The sequence below is a fragment of the Lutjanus erythropterus genome, chromosome 1 (assembly GCF_056507025.1).
Source record: "Lutjanus erythropterus isolate fLutEry1 chromosome 1, fLutEry1.hap2, whole genome shotgun sequence".
NCBI classification, from domain to species: domain Eukaryota; kingdom Metazoa; phylum Chordata; class Actinopteri; order Lutjaniformes; family Lutjanidae; genus Lutjanus; species Lutjanus erythropterus.
The window spans coordinates 10,066,889-10,086,215 of NC_139317.1; the positions used below are offsets into that span (position 1 = coordinate 10,066,889).

Sequence of the window (19,327 nt, forward strand, 5' to 3'; positions counted from 1 at the left end):
AACACAAATTAACTGGCCAGTCGAAGCAGTGGTAGACCAGCAACTCCTGCGTTCTGCAAATTAAAATTCATGATTTTGCCTCTGGAGTTTGGTTAGTTTGGAGAGCACTTATATAACTGCAGTTTCCCATCAGAAAAGGCTGTTAAACAGGAAAGTAAAGTGGTGAAAATATCCAAAACATAGCATCGACTTAAACTGATAGAAATATTTTTAGGTCGATTTTTTTAAGTGTCTAAAACGTTGCTCAGCTTCCAGGTTAAAACGCGTCTCTGCTTCTCCAAACAAGCGGCGGGCTGACAGGCATCTACTGTAGCTGATTCACTGACCATCAATAAGTATCAACCCCACTTCAAATAATCTGATCTGTCCCTTTAAAACAGACTTAAACCTATCCTTTAAAGATGAAATGTTTGTCTAAATGCACAATGAATTTCCAGTAAACTTCAGTCCCATCGTTTCACTGATACTGAAGATGAGAGATCCACACAGATAATGAACGCTTCTCTGAAATACTTCTTTGTCCTTTGCTGCTTTTCAGATTCTCATGTCGATTCTCTCATGCTCTGACTATCCCACCTTTTATCCTACACACACACACGCGCGCGCACACACACACACTCGTCACATCCCATGAGAATGAGAGGCCCTTCTTCTAACCCCGGCCAAGTCAGATTTGTTCCCTCTCTGACGGCCCCTCATCAATCTTTTTGACAAAGTGCCTTCCAGACACCGCTTGATAATTAATGTATAGAGCAGAACAGGGAGCACTCCGTCATCCCACCAGGAACTGTCAGCTCAAAGAAGCCTCCTTGTTTGTTTCATTCATCAGTAGATTTGTCTGTTGGTCTCTGCTGGGTGGGTTTAGTGTTTTGTTTTGTTTTTTTTTTCCAAAAAGGGAGAGTGAACGTTTGAATGTAGCACAGAGGGGAAAGTTTGAGGATTTGTTACAAGAATGGATGGAAATCGTGGGATGAGAGAGAATTATCTGCTGCCATCTGTTGTCCTGTTTATGAAAAATACAACTTTTAACATTTAATGTTTATTTTGTGATATTTTACTTTTAGAATTCTGGTGTTTTTAATGGTTTTAAAAGGTTTAATCTCACTTTAATTGTAGCATTTTTCACTCATATTCATTTATTTCCAGTAAGGTAAATCTTTAATGTTTAAATTTAGGTTTTACTCACTGTGATATTTGAAAAATTGAAAGTGTTGTATATCTAGAGCTGCAACAATTAGTCAATTAATTGTTTCGTTGACTGAAAGAAAATTAGCAAAACTATTGCAAACTATTTTTGCCATCGTTGTAATGAGAATTGTTTTCCGGTTGCCTTATATGATTAAATAAAGGTAAAATCAAAATAATAATAATGATGATCAATCAATCATTCCAATTTTTCAAGCAAAAATGCCAAATATTTGAGCGTTCCAACATCTTGAATGTGAAAATTTGCTTCTTGTCTTTGTCATTAATGCTAGCAATTGAACTGGACTGTTGACTGGACAAATGAGCATGCATGAGGATTTTTGTACATTTTTTGACATGTTATTGACTAAACAAGAAAATAATCTTGCAGTCACAATTAAATGAATCCAAAAAGCATCCTTTTTGTTATATTTTAACTTAAAGTACGTTTTCATCGTAAAACACCATATATATCTCTTGAATTTCATGAGAACATATATTTTTATAATATCCTACCAAGCACCAGAATTCTCAAAATTTCAATGCAGATTGAATCTTTTATTTCACTTTAAATTGTGTGAAGAATTGAACTGGTACTCGCTGTCCTTATGATCGAACCTGTCGGGAAAAACACCTGATTCAAAGCGAGCTGTGGCCTCAGTAGATCCTTTCATCTGATTATCTTAGGACCATAATGAGATCTGACCTTTGGTGTCAGAGTGTCTCCTTCAGTAAGATGTATGGACGCCCCACAGTTATGAGAACATCAAGAAAACACATTAACTTCGCTCCGACCACAGAATCACATTTTCCCCTCACAGGCCTTCGTAACTGCACAATGAACGCCCCGAGGACGACACAAACGCACCGTGGTGACATGTTATTTTTATTTCAAAATGTTACAGTTTACACCATGCCTGTAATATTTTAACTTCTGAATATATATTTCTTTGCTTTTATTAATGCATTACATTTAAATGATTAATACATTACAAATTATATTTTGCAGTAATACAATAGATTATAATAAATACATGCTTTTTGAAAAGCATTTTCCCTAATCTTTGCTCCAACATGCTGAGAACCACGTGGTGCCCTCTGGTGGTTCCCTTAAATCAAATGGTTCCACGCATCACAAATTTTACGATTTGTTTCATAAAGTCTCTGCTAAAGTCTGGCCTTTATGTCATTCATGTCTTATCAGTGTCAGGGGATTGTGATGTTAAACACAAACAATAAAAGCCCTAAAAACTACCATTTCACATCTTCAAAACTGTTCCACAGCACACTCGATTAATATATAATACGATAAATCGGACAGGGAGAATTATCAGCCAGTATTGGCTTATTACAGATGTAAATATCAGAATATACTGTAAGTTAACGGATAATTAACAAGACTTTACAGTTTAATTTTCACCTAGAAAATGTGTCATCTAGTACGTATCGTTTGCCAAACCAAATTTAACAACATATAATTTTTCTAACACTAAATTATTGATATAGGTTTTTACTTGTAAAAGTATGTTTCAGGCTCAGATTGGGTTAATTTAATAAACTTATTTTAACCCAGGTTAAAGCGATTTGACATTCTGAAATGACCGTATAGATACGGTCAGATATGACAGGACATCTGCTGTTCACATTATTTAAAATCATAAACCAGACAATGAAAAATGAAAATTTAAACATACAACAAAGTTAAAGCTGCAAGCAGCAACGAGCAGGTTTCAGGTTTCACAAAGGTGAGCTGAGTCACTTCATCTGGTTTCATTCTGTTTAGAGGAGGACTGAGACCAATCACACACGTGTTCCTGCTGCATTTCACTAACTGCACGCTCAGTTTTTTAATTTGAACAAAACTCAGTGTGTATGTTCAGGAGATAAGGCAGGATGTCTCCAGTGAGTTTGATCAGGATTACTCAAAGGCATATTGACTCATGGTAAACGGACAAATGGTTAATAAGTTATTAATTAATAACTGGCAGCCATGTTTTCAACCAATCATGCTCATTTATAGTATAAATGTGCAAAAGTTCTCCTCATTTTGACATTGTACAAATCAGAAAAAAACAAAAAATAAATAATCAAAGCAGATGTTTATAGTCCAAGTGGCTTTTTTCCAGAACTGGATTGCATATCCTTTCCAAGACTGCATTTTTAGTCTTTAATTATAGCGCCACCATTAAATGGTTTCATATTTCATGGAAAGCACATGCACATAATTTCCAGTTATTGGGCCGAGTTTAATGTTTCTGGCTCATTCCAGCTCACTGCTATTTGAGCCTTTACAGCAGACAACAACAAATAATATTAATAAACCGGCACAAACTCGATAAGGTTCAACCCCCTCAGGATAAACCCTAAAAACAGCACAGGTTAAATCATTTATTCAGGTTGGAAAACATTAAGAACACAAAGTGTTGTTCGGCAGCCGTGATGTTTTATTGACCAAGTGAGACACAGAGACGACACATGATGTGAAACCACATGTATTCTGTACACGACAGTCGAGTACAACAGAAGACTCACTGCTGTTGTTCACTGACAACGTGATCACACTTTGCGTGACTGAAAGGTGTGAAAATTAAAAAACTCCAGCCAATTTTAATGCAGGATTGACTGGATTCCTTTCTCTCCCACAAGACTGGAAGGTTTTAGTAAAATAAACCTGGAATAGATGAAGAGAATTAGAGAATTACCACAAAGAAGCACAAGTATGTTACTGCAAGGAAATGTGTTTGAGAGACTTACAGCTAAAGATGAATCTACAACGTGTTCCAGAGTTGATCTGGTATCCACTGAATGTTTATAACACATCTTGGCCTGAACAAATTTAAAAATAACTTCAGACATTATGGCTTCAATCAAGCTCTCCTTTCTTCTCTCTGCTGAAAATACCTGCAGCGACAACATCTAATGTCACACTAATCTACTGTTTCAAAAATATGATCAGTGTATTGATTTTATTTAGAAAAAAAAAAACACCTTTGTTACAAAAGCAACAAACTGCATGAGCCACAACACTCAAAGTTATTCACCTTCACGACGAATGAAGAACAAACTTAACAAAATGTGAAATTTTGAAGTTTGGACACTTCTGTGGTCATAATCCCAAAACAACTTGGTGAAAAAAAAAATAAATTAGGTATATAATGTATTAGTTTAAGACATGTTATTCACACAATTTACAAGAAACATACAATCAAATTTTGTGCTGCAAAGGAGAAAACATTTACATTATTGCACTCAAACATTTTACTGTCACAAGAGAGGGAAAAAACATTTCTGCTGACTGTCCTTCAGTCTCACTTGTCTCACCGCCTTTTATTAACTTCAATGCAATATTTTCACAGCGCCAGACAGACAGCAGACTAATGTGTTAGAAAAATGCTGACAAAATATTGTACTGTGTGTATACTGTTTCGCGAGGAATCTGTCATTTATTTAAATTGTTTGTGCAGCTGACAGGACGAGTGTAAATGAAATAAACCTACAACACAGAGGCTGCCATGATACACGGATTCTAATAGCTACTGTTCTTCTCACGCACAATCAGCATTAAAAACAAAACGCAGAGTGTTTGTCTATGAAGGCAGCATTTTAATAAAAAGGCCAGGAGAAAGGAACTGCAGAACGGACACAGAAGCCAGCTTGGCGAGTGTAAGGAAACAAACAGGAAAGATTTGTTTACTGCTGAAATTAATGAGTCATGATTATATTTATATATTTTACCCTTCTCTGTAAACCGGAGTGTTTCTGGGGGCCCAACACTGTTTGGCTTTGGGACAGCAAAACAATTACTGCAGTAACCAACCAGCTAGCTGCAGATAACAGCAGTCTGTCAGCTATCAATTACACTTTTCTCCATTGAAGATGCTTGAACATGATTGTAGAGGTTTGGGTTGCATCGATTTGTTTGCATCTTCCAGTGTTAAAAACGTCACATTCACTAATTTGAATTGCACTAAAAAGCAACAACCCCGTTAAGCAGCGACACAAACAAAGTGTGAACCTCGGTCGGGAATTTTGGTATTAAATCTGCAGCTAATGTGACGGTATGAAGGAACACATACATGTTCATTGTCTTCTACACAGCTGTTGTGTGTTTTAAAATGGCCTGATCCCATTTTGTTCCCCAGGCTGTTATTTAAAACAAGCATCTCTTCCATCCTTAACATGGCACGCGGTCCATAGATCGTCCTTCCCGGGTCTCTTCTACCAGTGTCTCGAGTCCACCAGCTCCGGTCGCAAACTCAGTTTTTTTAGCGTCTCGTAGCCGACCACCATGACAATGGCGGTGGGCGTGGATGAAATGATGCGTGCTGACAGTCCTTTGGTCATTCCCCAACAGCCCTCCTCTTTAATCAGCTGCCTGAACGTCTTGATGACTGAAGACCTCCCTTCAACCTAAACGAAACACACATGCAGGACATGTTGCGTTGTTATTTGGAACCACAGCATCACAACAAAGTTAGAGTTGGATGATATCTTTATTTATTTATTTTTTTATTAAAAATGATTGTTTTCAGTAGAAAAAAGTAACTGATTACATCTGTTTTGGGTCACACATAAGTTATGAACATTTAAGCCAAAACTAAATGTTTTGGTCTTGCTGTACTTTGCAGGAAAAAAAAAAAAAGATTAAAATCTTGAATCATCCCCAAGTGTGGAAAACAAGGTTGCAAATTTAACGCATTTTCCCTGTCTGATGATTTATCCAAGTGATCGTATGTATGCATATGCAGTTTTGTCTCTGAACACTGGGTGGAGCATTCGTACAGGAAATGCTTTTAGCTCAGCTCCAGGTGATGAGAATCAGGTGTGTGTGGAAAGAGAAGCAAACAGTTTTTGACCGTGTCAGTGTGGCAGCATGTTCATCATGTTCAAGACTGAATCTGCTGAATGGAAACCGACCTGTGACTGAATATGGACTGAGCGGTTCTCCACCTGTGTTCAGGTGAGCGTGCGGATATCTGACTGTGAATAAATGGGTCACTGAATGATAAAATATATACAGCACACTGGACATTGGTTTAATGTTTAGCCCAGAACACACATCCAAACAAGTTTTCCTCATTGCCCCTCAGTGGCTTAATTAAGTGTCTTTGTATTAATAATTAATGAGATTAAACAATGCTTCAGTAGGCCTACTCTCAGACACACACACCGTCTTTTCTCTCCATTTAAAGGGTATAATCAGCAACATTTTCCACAAGAAAATAATGTATAGACTCACATAACATAATCCCCATCAGTCATCATTTATGATCCGCTGTGTGTGTGTTGGTGTCTGTATCTGCAGACATTCTGCTCTCTGCTTGTATTTTCTATTTTTTCCCCCTCATTATCTTGTTGTGCCGGGGACGTTTCACCAACCCAAAACGAAATGATGATATTTGATGTCCTGATGCGTTTAGGAACAGCTCGGACAAATCCCACTAACTCTACCTTTTAAAAGTTATTTGAACAATTCTAGCGGCCTGTTCCTATCTAACTAACAACGCAGACCAAATCATGAGGAAATCTGTGCGCTATGGAGAAACGGTACACAAAATCTGCCTCGTCTCTTAATACATTTTCAATCAGTTAAATTCTTAAAAGCAATTCTTTTTTTTTTTTTTTGGCCATGTCGCCTATCATTGGTTTGACCCAAGTCTTTAACTGATTATGCAAAAGTTAAACATCACATTGGGAGATGAATTTGGTCAGTTAGTTATATATTTGACTTAACAAGCAACATGTCAGAGTAATGAGAAAAAGATGGGTTCATCTTGAACATAGCTCTTCTCAGACATTATTCCTATCAGTTAATACCTCCCTCTACCAAATATTTATTTCTGTTGGTGGCTGCCTCTTCTGGAAGGCATCACTCAGCTTGTGAACTGTGCACAAACTGGACAGGAAAAGCTCCCCTGATATTTAAATATATGCAAATTACAGGCGAGGGATGACTTGAAACCTCAAATACACATAGAAAGCTGACTAATTATTGTCACCTACTGTATCAGCTATTAAATAATATCTAACTGAACAAAACTGACTGTGTACTTTAAGGCCCTTTTCTGCCACCTTTCTCCACACAGACAGAAAATTATTTTTTTTATGCTTTAAGCACCACAAGTCACTGAACTGTAAGCTGCTGGCATATCTCAGCCATTAGAAAATCAAACAAAAACTACCTGAATTGATTTTTTTCTGTATCACCCAATGTAGCAGCGGATGTAGAGTTTACCTGTACTCTGGCTCGGACCACATCCATCGGGTTGGTGACAGTTGAGGCAGTAGCAGCGGCCAGGGGTCCGGCCATGGCTTGTAGAATCAGATGAGGGCAGTCACTGGGAGCCATTTTAGAGAGTTGCTCTGTAGAACATTACACACACAGATACCCGATTAACCACACGGCAAACGACTGGGGAATTCATTTTAACTACAGATGTATAATTGCACTGGGGACACAGACAGACACAGATAACCGATGGCACAACACAAACTCAAGATCTTCACACAAAGTGTAACTATTGCAGTGCTTTATACAGAGTTTCTGCAGGTTTTTTAAGACTGTTTTAAGACCTTTTTAAAGATCATTATGAATGTAATTTCAGACCTGTTTCATGCCCATACTTGCAAAAAAAAAAGTATAAAAGGTATTAAGGAAAATTGGATTAAACTTGTGGTGTCATAGTAATATATAACAGTCATAACAACTTTCATGGTAACAAGTACCCTGTACTTTGATTCATGTGTCGCCTTTCTTTGTTCTAGTGTTACTTTAGTATATTAAAATAACTTAAATGATAATTAAGTTATAAAAATGATAAATCTGTAATATATTTACTGTAATAAAGCAGAAAACGACCATGAAGCAAGACAGCAGCCACTCAAAGTCCAGAGCGTGTATTTTTGGATCAGTGGACTTTTGTTTTCAGGATAACAGGCTTAACTTTACATTGACAGACAACTGGCAGTTTTAAACAGCTGATCCTCTTACAGTGGAAGACTCACTGTCGCTTATTATTGTCATTTAAAAGGTTGCGTACATCCTGCACTCTTGTGGCGCTCCTGCAGCCAGCCTGTCTCTGCCATGTCTGAGGAGGAGGGTGTGGCAGGAAACAACTTGCTTCAACCATAGATCTCATTTTAAATGGATTTGAATCTATTTAATATAACGTCTGTGGCTCCAACTCACTATTTGGACTGCTGTACTAATTTTTGCATGCACAACTGCCACTCATTGCTCCTTTAAGCACCTGCAGAAACCCTGTTTATAGTTCAGAAAACACAGAAAACAAGTTCCAGCACCTTACCAGCATAAAAATGATAGAAAGGCCACCAGACAGCACTGTTTGGGATGTAAGTGAGTAAAGAAGCCACGTATCCCCTGTAGAAGCCCCGGAAACCATCAGCAGCAAAAATCTGAGCCATAATGTTCCTGGTTTGGCCGAACACTTTTTTGGACTTTCCCGTCTCCGTGTTGAGTCGAAAGCGGGTGAGGTGCTCGCCCTGCCCCTGCATCATCAGCTGCTGAGAGACAACATCTATAGGAACAGTGATGCTCTGAGCAACCAGGGAGGCTGAGCCTCCCGCCACCAGCGACTTGACCGTATTGTCGTCAGAGTACTGGGAGACGTACTTCCTCACCAGCTCGTAGGTGGTTATGTACGCCTGGCCTGAGATGAGCGTGAAGGTGTTGACCATGAAGCCGCGGTAAAGGCCGCGAACACCCTCCGACCGCAGGATCTTGAAGAAGGCGTCAAAGGTGCCGCTGTAGAGGGATTTGCCCCTCTGCACCTGCAGCCGAGTGCGGATGAGTGTGGCCGGGTAGACGGTGGCCCGGATGGTCATCGTCATGAACACCCCGAAGGAGTAGAACTTCCTTTTGTCGAGGTCCTCCCACTCGATGATCTGGATGTTCCTTTTCTGCTGCATCCTGCCAGCTGTGGCTGCCCCCTCATCAGACTGATTCCTGCCCGACAGCATCGACAACAACAATACAGTCAGTAAACTAGTTTTTACTAAGTGTGGGAGTTCATTGTTGACCCTGGAAATTGTAGTTTCACACACTTTGAATCTCATGATATTATTGGTGGATGAAGTTTGCCCAGTTTTTATGGAGATGTCAGTTGAAAGAAGTTAGTAAATGAACCTTGAATGAAGATTTTTTTTCACTTGCTAATGTGCACCAGAGGCAGAGTACAAGAGTTTCCCTGTCAAGTCTTGTTAGCTTCACCTAAATTAAGAAAAATGAAATAACTTGTTTAAATACGGTCCAGAAAAACTATTTTAAAACAGCAATTCAGGAACAATTTGGCACTCTTCTTTTATCTTGTAACTATTTCAGTATTATTTCTGAGAGCCCTACTAGGATAAATGACAGAAGAATAAAGCTGTTTTTCACACAGTATGGAGTAACAATATTGGTAAAATTTATGTTGATACAGAAACATTTTCTAAAAATGTCTGTATATAAAATACAAAAAAAACAGCTGAACCAGCACATCAATCTGCCAAATGGCTGGTGATTGTTCACATTTTAACAATCATTCAGTAGGCTGACAATCTGACATTCTACCAGCACTTGGCTGATGTTAGTTTTGGTCCCTGCCTCACAAAAAGCTTGTGGCTTCATTGCATTGATGCAAAAGTTGTGTAACAAATCCAATACTGTCAGTGCAACACTGTCCACAATGGCCTGATACAGACACATTAAAATGATACTTATAACTGGGAATGGCAATGATATCATTAATCAATTAACTGCTGTTAAGAATTTAACTGATTATAAATTTATTAACTGATTGTATGTATTTTGTGTACCATTTCTCTGGAGATCACAGGCCTAATCGTGGTTTGGTTTGGTCATTTTTGTAAGTCTATAAATGGGTGCAATTAGGCCCCACTTGATTTTATTTTGTAATGTGCCACTAAAAATGTTAAACTAAAACTTAAATGTGAAAGAAAATGATTATTTTCTATCATATTAATGATGAATTAATTATTGTTCAACCGTCATCTAAGGAAAATGCACAAAATTTGCAATCCTACACCACAGTAAAAAAAAAAAAGATATAGAAAATCTGCTGCCAGGTGACAAATTTATATTGTCTCACTGTTTACATAACTTTATCACTCAACCCTGTTTTCTACCATCCAATTACAACAGGGGCTGACAATGTCAATATCATAGAAAATACAGTAGATAATGGAAAATCCTACCATTTGCATTTTGGTAATAACAGCACAACTGTAAGGTAGTCTATAATTATGACCTTCCAAATACTGTGGTTCTCATACCTTTCCTGGCATGTTCCCCCTCAGAAGCTGAAGAAAAAGTTCACACCCTACAATTCTTTTCAATCAATCATTTAGATTGATAGAGGAAGCAAACACTTTTTAAAAACCCTTCCCTGAAATTACTGTTCAGTGAAAACAATCCTTCCACCTCATGCTGTAACGTTGTTGCTGGCTAAACTATTACTTCTCCTTGATGAATGATATCTGTCTCCGGTTATCTTCGAGTGAGAGCTCAAGGGTCATGCTGCTGGACAGCTTGGCAAGCTAAAGCTAACTACGATCATTTAAAGACCCGGGCAGCTTTAACAAAATCAGCCGTGCATGTCCGTGTTATGACCGTGTTCTTACATATGTCGCTGCTCTGGCCGCCCAGTTTAAGTTACACCAGTAGCCACACCAGTTTGTACTTGACCCCGGTGGCAACATCAGTCAGTCAGAGGACACTGTGTTCCCGGGCAAGTGTGAAACCAAAGTAGAAGGACAGCAACAGTCATGTGTTCACTAATAACACACCTGACAAAGCGAGACAAACAATGACAACACAATACAATGTGCCTGTCGTCATCTACTGGACATGTCCGTGTGGTTTCAGCTTGTGTTAGCTAACACTGAGCTAGCCCTGACTTATACATCGTTACCACTGATGTGATTATCAAACACTTACCTCTTCGGATAAATACTTATATTAAAGTCATGTCCGTGATGTCGGTCAGACTACAAACATCATGTCACCAGCCGATTAAAACACGTGCAGTTCTGAGTTTAGTCATTCAGTTATTTAAAGAGAGGACGTGAGCGTTAGCTGCCTCCTAGCTAATCAGCTAACTCTCAGACAAATATCTTCCTGTTCCCATTCAAACCCTGCTGAATCAACCAATGATATTCAGCGGAGCTTCTTCTTCGTCTTTCATTTTAATGGCATGATGCGTTTAAGTGTATACGATTTCATTACTGCCAACCACTGCAGAAGGTAAGTAAATACAAATTTATTACACCTTGGCCGGTCTAATGACGGTATTATAAATTATTTCTAAAACTGATCATGTTTATCCTGATTGTTTTTTAGGTAACAAACTATCCAAAGTCCAATAACTAGTTAAATAGAAAGAAAGAGTACTTAACATACTCATCAATCACTTAACAAAATAAGGAGGTAAGCTGGCCAAAAATAAATAACAATATAACATAATTATAATAATGTTATAATATAATGTTTTCCTTCTTTTAGGTTGGTTTGCCAAAGTACTTTGAAACGGCAAATATTGAGGACAATTATACAACAAATGTATCTCAACACAGGCATGTACAGTATAATTACAGTATTTATAACTTGTACTATTTTTAATAAAAGAGTATGAGATTGTTGGGTAAGAGTACAGATAATATGATAAGAATGATTAATAATAATAATTAAAAATATATATTTGTAGTTATAGGCCTGAAATTGAAGTAAGTATCATAACTTAATCATATATTTGTCTGGGCTACGCTTTTATAGAAGACTGTATCAAAATACTCACAATCTGCAACATACGTTGCTGTAATACAATACTAAACATGGGTACTTTATTTGTAATTGTGACTATTAGTCGTGTATAGTTTATTTTTATTTCGTATCCTTCTAGTTGTTTATTTTACTATTTTACTTTAATATATGATGCGTCGAAGCTCTTTACTGAAGGCGTTCAATCAAATTGCGTATGCACGAGTTTTCACGAGGTATTTTCCGTAAAAGAAAGAAAGAAAGAGAAAGAAAGAAAGAAAGAAAAGAAAGAAAAGAAAAGAAAAGAAAAACAAAGAAAAGAAAAGAAAAAACAAAGAAAGAAAAAGAAAAGAGTATTTCCCACCTCTGTCACTGAAGTGGACGCAATAATACAGAATGTTCGCTCCTCCCACCGGTAGGTGGCGCTGCTGAGCATCTTCTTCTCCTCCACAGGATCCCGGTGTGTGTGAGTGAGGAAACAAACTGAAAGTAGTGGAGCTTTCAATCAGTCTGTGGAAAACTACGTAACTTACACCTTTTCATTCAAGGTAATATATCAATACTTTACCTTTTTACTACAGTATTGTTTTATTCCACAACAATTTTAGAGTCTAAGTACAGTTTGACTGTGTCCAGTCAGAGGACTTTCTTCATTGTGAACGAGGTAGCTAGCATGCTAATGGGACTAGCATGCTCGGATATTGCAGATTCATTCTGTTCATCAGCAGTTAGCTTAGCTTAGCTAGCTGTCATGTACTCAGGCTTAGAGAAAAGTGGCTTGTAAACTACACATATAGTTGTTGTGAGATAACAGTTTATCAGAGACTTGCTTAACAGTTTATATTCGTCAAGTTGTAGGGGAGGCGATATTAACTTCTGTATCTAACTTATTAAGTTAACACTATAGCATCAGTACACAGGTTGAAAGGTTTGGTTTCTGTTGGTTGTCCCATCATCTTATAACTTGTACTTTGCAGGACAGTTTCAGTGACGTGAAAAAATGGTACGTACCTGCTGTACTCGTTTCAAATATCTCTGCATGTTCCAAGTATCCCACTGCTTGAGTTTCATAAGTCCTGTTTTTGTCAATTAACTAATACGTGTTTTTCCTTTGTTGTTTAGTCTCGAAGATATGATTCGCGAACAACCATATTTTCTCCTGAGGGTAGGTCTAATTTCTGTTTGACCACTTGCTAATCAATTGACACTGAATGAAATGATTAAATCCCAGATGTTTATTTAGGGTGGTTATGGGTTCTTAAAAAATATTAATTAATACATTGCCTTTAAAGAATATTAAATGGTCTTAAATTCCGTTTGGAAAGATCTTAAATATTTATTTATTAAATGTTCTAACAGTCGCATAAAATCAAATAAAAATTCATTCCAAGTGCAAGATTTGAATTTGAATGTCTCTGTTATCCTGCGACAGTCTTTTAGATTTTTTACTAATGAACGTATTTGGAAAATGTTCTTTCATTCAACCAGTTATGTCATTTTTCCTTACTTATAATTTTGAAACAACGTATTTTCTCAGAAGAGTACACCTATATTTTCACTTTTCATGTTTAATTTTACTGCAAATTTTGCCTTAAATATAATTAAACAGTGACAATAAAAAGTCTTAAATTTAACTTGCTGATATAATAGACCTCCGAAATTTTGTCTACAGCATTACATTTTAGTGAAAAACATATGTCTGGTGCATTATATCATACAACTTCCCCACATCTTTGGCATTTAATAAAGTAAATATTACATACATATAATTTTGTGGGTTGAATGGTGTAACTCAAGGTCCACTTACAAAGTTTCAGCCGCATCTCACAGCCCTCATCAGTAAATGACAGCTGTGAAAATTCACTGATGAAGGCCATGACATACAGATGGAAGCTTGTTAATAAACCTGTCAGTACCTTGAGTTATAATGATTTTGTCCAATTACTTCAGTTCTGCAACAGGCCACTGTGTTCCACATGTATATCTTTAAGATTTTAGCTGTTTTCAATCCAAGTATGATCAATGTAATCTTTGTGACTGTATTATCAGGTCGCCTGTATCAGGTGGAGTACGCAATGGAAGCGATTGGTCACGCTGGAACATGTCTGGGGATTCTAGCAAATGATGGAGTGCTGTTAGCAGCAGAGAGACGCAACATCCACAAACTGCTTGATGAGGTTTTCTTCTCTGAGAAGATCTACAAGCTCAATGAGTGAGTCAACTGAACGACAGAGGGGACTCCTCAGCACCAAATACTCGCCAGTTCTTACCATTAACACCTCAGTCATTCCTTTTGTCAGGCTAACATTGTCCTGTTGTCTTGTGTGTGTGATCTTTTTTTTACAGCGACTTGGCCTGCAGTGTTGCTGGGATCACATCAGATGCTAATGTACTGACAAATGAGCTGCGGCTAATTGCACAGAGGTGAGTTTCAGAGAAAAATAGGCCATCCATTTAAATTTTAGGGCTGTCCCGATTTTTTGTTTTAAATGAGTTTGCCAGTGTCAATGTAAAAATATTTAAAAACCTTTTGTTTCTTTGGTAATATTTGAGAAACAAAGAGAAACTTCTATTAAATTATGTGCTTCAGTTTCGACCCATTCATCACGTTCACCATCAACCACTGACCAGTTTAATTTCTCTACAGATATTTATTGCAGTACCAGGAACCAATTCCCTGCGAGCAGTTGGTGACAGCCCTGTGTGACATCAAGCAGGCATACACACAGTTTGGAGGTAAGATGCACAGTAGTCTCCTGTCTAGTTTATTGCTCCCCTCCTTTGGGATCAACATATTGTTGGTATTAATGTTAATCAGATTCCATATTTATAATCAAGCTAGAAGAATATTGACAGTATTTTCATCTTTGTGTAAATCACTTGCCCCTAAAAATAGACATGTGAACTGCAAAAATACAGATAATAGCCTACTGTAATGTCGTTCCACCCACTGCTAATCATTCAAAAACTGTAATTCCAACATGCCACAATGCACCAATCACAGTAGAGTTTTCCGTGCCGGTGTCAAGCAAGAGGAAGGTGAACAACTGAAAAAATGTGAGAAATTCTGCTGGGCCGGTTGCTCTGTGGGCTGCTTGGACAGCCCATTAAATAAGAGCAAGAGAGCTGCATCATCTGCCCTCTTTGATTATTCACCAGCCCACATCCTCCCCATCAAGGTCCTCAGTGCTATTATATCATACTAATGCTCTTAATTTCTACTGCTTACTTAAACATTTTTCATTGGGTTCCTGTGACCGATGTGTGATTTGTTTTGACAGGGAAGAGGCCGTTTGGTGTCTCTCTGCTGTACATGGGCTGGGACAAACACTACGGCTTCCAGTTGTACCAGAGTGACCCCAGCGGCAACTATGGAGGCTGGAAGGCAACCTGCATTGGCAACAACAGCGCTGTAAGTCTGAAACAACACATAAAAGTTATTATAGTAATCCTGAATGTGTGTAACATCCACAGAACTTCAGAATTACCATTCTTTGAAGTTGTTTCAGCCAGGAATGTTTTTTTTTTTTTTTACCTTTTATAAAGAGGTCTTGTTGTAACACATCTCTCTGTAGATGGTGTACAACTGTAGCCAGTACTGGTGGTCTAATAAATGTATATTCTAAATGCTGTTGCAAATTTCAGCAACAGTTTAGAGGTCAAAACAATGAATGCATCCATGTATCGTGGTTAATTTTTACTATACTCTTCTCCTGTACGGGGTTTGATGTGTCGACTGCTTGGCCTCAGGCTGCAGTGTCCATGTTGAAGCAGGACTACAAAGAGGGAGAAATGACTCTGTCCTCTGCTCTGGCTTTGGCGGTCAAAGTCCTCAACAAAACAATGGATGTCAGCAAGCTCTCAGCAGAAAAAGGTGAGTTTCAAGCGTACTTTCCTGTTGTTTCGCTTTCATATTCTGATTTGTTTCAGGCGAAATGGAACCAGCAGCGAATCATAAACTGCAGCAGCTTATGACCTTAACTAGCAATGTGTTCCTGAGAGAACTATGGTACAACAGTAGTAAATTATCTGAAAAAACACAAACCAAGTGCCAAATTCTGATAAAGGATTCCTTAAACAGTTGAGTTAGTGAGGGCTCTCCAACTCTTAGTTCTCTAATCTAGTTGTACAGTTACCGTTGCTCTGTATTGGCCAGAATGTGTTTACTGTTTTGTTCCTGAAGATCATTTAGATGCAATTGCTTAATTTACACAATAACATAATACTGTCTCACATTGATTGTTTCAGTGGAAATCGCCACCCTGACACGGGAAGACGGGAAAACAAAAATCAAGGTGCTGAAACAGAAAGAAGTGGAGGAGCTCATCAAGCGGCACGAGGCAGAGGAGGCCAAGGCTGAGAAGGACAAAAAAGAGAAGGAGCAGAAGGAGAAGGACAAATGAGCAAAATCATTATTTTTTTCCCCCCTCATGTCACCAAATCCTGTTGTTTTGTCTTTTACATTAAAAGTCTGGAAACTGATAGATGTGTTGTCTGTATCCTTGACACAAAATAAAGGGGCATATTTTTATTTACCCATCTTCTAAACAATGTTTACACATCTCAAGAAAATAAAAGGTAGTAGAAAAATTATATTCAGACTAAACTCCACGGATAAAAATGGGGTGGTAAATATATACATTGTATATTTTTTGCAATTCAACAACCCTCCAAAATATTTTTTCCCAGCTTACAAGTTTAAGATCAATATTTAAAAGTAGGTTTTAAAGCCTGCTATCTAAAAAGCTGCGGCTGCTTGTGAAGACTTGTTTTTGCTGGGTGTATAATGGGTGTACTTGCTACTTTTGCCACATGATGGCGCTGTCAGTCCTTTACAGTGGGGAGTGTTGGGTAAATCTATAAGAGCAAGGCCTGTGTTGTTTGTTTTTCTAATTGCATAATTTTACTCAATGCATTTCTAAAATAAAATTCAAAAAAGCATATTTCCTGATAAATCTAAAATTCAACCTCCAGTCCTATTAGAATCAATTGATTGTAACGCTGTATTTTCAGAAGTTATAACCGCACAACAAATGCAAATTTTACATAAACTGAGTACTTCTTACACCAAAGCAAGTTTAAGGAATTACATTTATTATAAATAAATACTAAATAATCAAACACCAAAATCTCAGAAGAACAGAAACATGTGAAAGCAGGTGAATAGTCTGTACAGGAACTTGGTCAAAGCTCTACTGATCTACTGTTTTAGTGTTGCTTAATACCTTAGTTTTACAGTTTTAACATTTTTTAAAATATAAGCAAAATTTTAGGACAAAAAGGGAAAAAAAAATACTGCATACAATATGGCATAAATCAGAGTCTGAAGCATTTCCAAGAAAGGAAAAGAAAATGATTTACTGCATGTTTGATATAACTTTATGTAGTGTGACCAGATGAAACCAGTTTTCCGTAACACTGAGCTTCGTAGTCAGTTAGCATCACATCCTTCAGTCTTCGATCTCTGCTCAGGTTTCTTTTATTAAGTGCTGTTTGTTCGACTCACCACTGGATGGTGATAGTGTTCACTGATCAAATATGAGGTGGATGTCCTTCTGTGCTTGTCAGTATTCTTGAAGAACCATAACTTTGATCTTTAATGAAGGTTTTAAATTATTTATTATGAAAAGTAGAAACTATATTTTGGTTTATAGTTACAATGAACAAGAAATTCTGAACAACACAACTGGTCAGTGCCAAGAACATGCAGACTTAAACAACAACTCTGCCATATTTTATCACTTACATTAAATTCCATGTTTGCTGTCTTTTTTAAAACTGCGTACAGTAGTGGTAAAATGATGTCATAACATTTTGCATATTCATTCAGCATTGTTGAGCTGTGATTTAAATGTCATTTGGTGAATTTTGTTGAGTCAAAGAGCAGGTGGTGAACGTGACAACAACCGTGTGTCTGTTTAATCTAATGGGCGCTCAGTTACACACTGTGTAGGTGGTCACGGCTGGATTGAAACCAGCTGCTGTTAATGCTGTAGTACGCAATTTTAATGACACGGCCACCACAAGATAAAGCACGCAAACGTTTATGCGTAGCTTCTTTTCATCCTGAGATATATTCCTAAAATCTCCACGCCTTTAGACGCGTGTGTTGTGTTCTGTGACAGTCCAGCAGGGACTCATCACAACCAAATTTCAACTGTGTGTGTCCTGCCACGATTAACTTTAGGATCTTTACAATTTATTGGCCTTATCCTGAAGACACATTTGTGTTATTCTAGCAGTCATTGAACCTAAATAAAGATCGAAGAGAGGATGCTGATTGGTTGATATGCAACATTGCAGCATAAGCTACGTTTTATTAATTATTTGTATCAATTACCCTCACTAGTAAATTAAATTGACTGATTATTATTATTTAATTTATTTAGTTGACTGTTCAGTTATTTCATCTCCCTACATAATCTTCACTGAAAGCCTTTTCCACATCAACAGGAAAATTTATTATTTTGGAGGAAAAAATAGTAAATCCTTTTTTTTTCTTTTTTTTGTGTCACCAGCTTGTTGAGTCCAAATACATGAGTCGATTTGTGAAAGCCGACACATTCCCAGAAACAATGCCGTGGACATGACCTCAGTGTCCTCAATGGTGGCTTTCACAATACACAAAAGCACTCTTTCCTGAATACAAGTATTTTCACTCTCTGTATTCAGTATTTACAATGCCACTGCTCGGAACACTATACTTATACTTGATATTTGATTTATATTTAATTCTAGCATTAATGCATTTATTAAAGTGGTAACACCAGTCTCTGATCTGAAAATAATGGTGATTCATCATGTGGTAATACATGAACACAGAGGTCGAACTGAATAAAATATTGCTGAATAACGAATGAAATAGTGGAGTAACAAGGAAACTAGGTAGTTAGATTTACAAAAGTTAAGACGATCTCACTGTCAATTTAACGGTGGTTACATTATCTCTCATGCCAGAGACAAATAAGCCTCTTCCACAAAGGATCAACACAGGAATTATAAGACAGTATACTAAAATTAATATAGTAAACATATACACACAAACCGTAAGAGTAAAAGTATGAGGAGTAAATAGTAACTTACAACAGTTAGCCCAACAGTAGATTAACACTTAGATATTTAAACTGTGTTTCTGCCCAAAGTACCAATTTTTAGTCCCAGGAACTAATTTTCAAGGAACTAAAAGATTTGGCAAATTTGTCTGCTGACCTATGAAAAAATGACGGCTGTTTTCACACACAATTTTTTACACCAACGATTATTGTTGTTTGCCCACCTGTTATAAACAATGCTTTCTTCTGAAACTCCACGCTGATGTGTCGAAGCAAAATGAACAAAAACACAAACTGGCTTGTGGCTGCAGAT

General features: G+C 37.5%; 2 protein-coding genes across 2 annotated transcripts; one reads left to right on the forward strand and one right to left on the reverse strand.

Annotated features, from left to right (window-relative positions):
• Positions 1-4,918: 4,918 nt before the first annotated feature.
• slc25a44b (solute carrier family 25 member 44b) lies at positions 4,919-11,589 on the reverse strand. Its single transcript, XM_084738159.1, has 4 exons — positions 11,144-11,589; positions 8,493-9,151; positions 7,421-7,548; positions 4,919-5,595 (listed from the first exon to the last, which is right to left on the reverse strand). Exons 2-4 carry the CDS (start codon positions 9,112-9,114, stop codon positions 5,404-5,406), a joined length of 942 nt encoding a protein of 313 aa, XP_084594285.1. The 5' UTR covers positions 9,115-9,151; positions 11,144-11,589; the 3' UTR covers positions 4,919-5,403.
• A 1,270-nt stretch (positions 11,590-12,859) lies between these two features.
• Positions 12,860-16,444, forward strand: LOC146332624 (proteasome subunit alpha type-4). The gene is made up of 8 exons (XM_084738267.1): positions 12,860-12,965; positions 13,085-13,127; positions 14,012-14,174; positions 14,309-14,386; positions 14,610-14,698; positions 15,244-15,374; positions 15,713-15,836; positions 16,211-16,444. Exons 1-8 carry the CDS (start codon positions 12,963-12,965, stop codon positions 16,363-16,365), a joined length of 786 nt encoding a protein of 261 aa, XP_084594393.1. The 5' UTR covers positions 12,860-12,962; the 3' UTR covers positions 16,366-16,444.
• Positions 16,445-19,327: the final 2,883 nt, after the last annotated feature.

Coding starts and splice junctions, on each gene's coding strand:
- slc25a44b (XM_084738159.1), bottom strand. CDS start 9,114: ATGCAGCAGAAAAGGAACATCCAGATCATCGAGTGGGAGGACCTCGAC. Junction 7,549..8,492: donor TTTCTATCATTTTTATGCTG/GTAAGGTGCTGG, acceptor AATGTTCTACAG/AGCAACTCTCTAAAATGGCT. Junction 5,596..7,420: donor TGGTCCGAGCCAGAGTACAG/GTAAACTCTACA, acceptor TGTTTCGTTTAG/GTTGAAGGGAGGTCTTCAGT.
- LOC146332624 (XM_084738267.1), top strand. Junction 14,699..15,243: donor GGCATACACACAGTTTGGAG/GTAAGATGCACA, acceptor TTGTTTTGACAG/GGAAGAGGCCGTTTGGTGTC. Junction 15,375..15,712: donor GCATTGGCAACAACAGCGCT/GTAAGTCTGAAA, acceptor GCTTGGCCTCAG/GCTGCAGTGTCCATGTTGAA.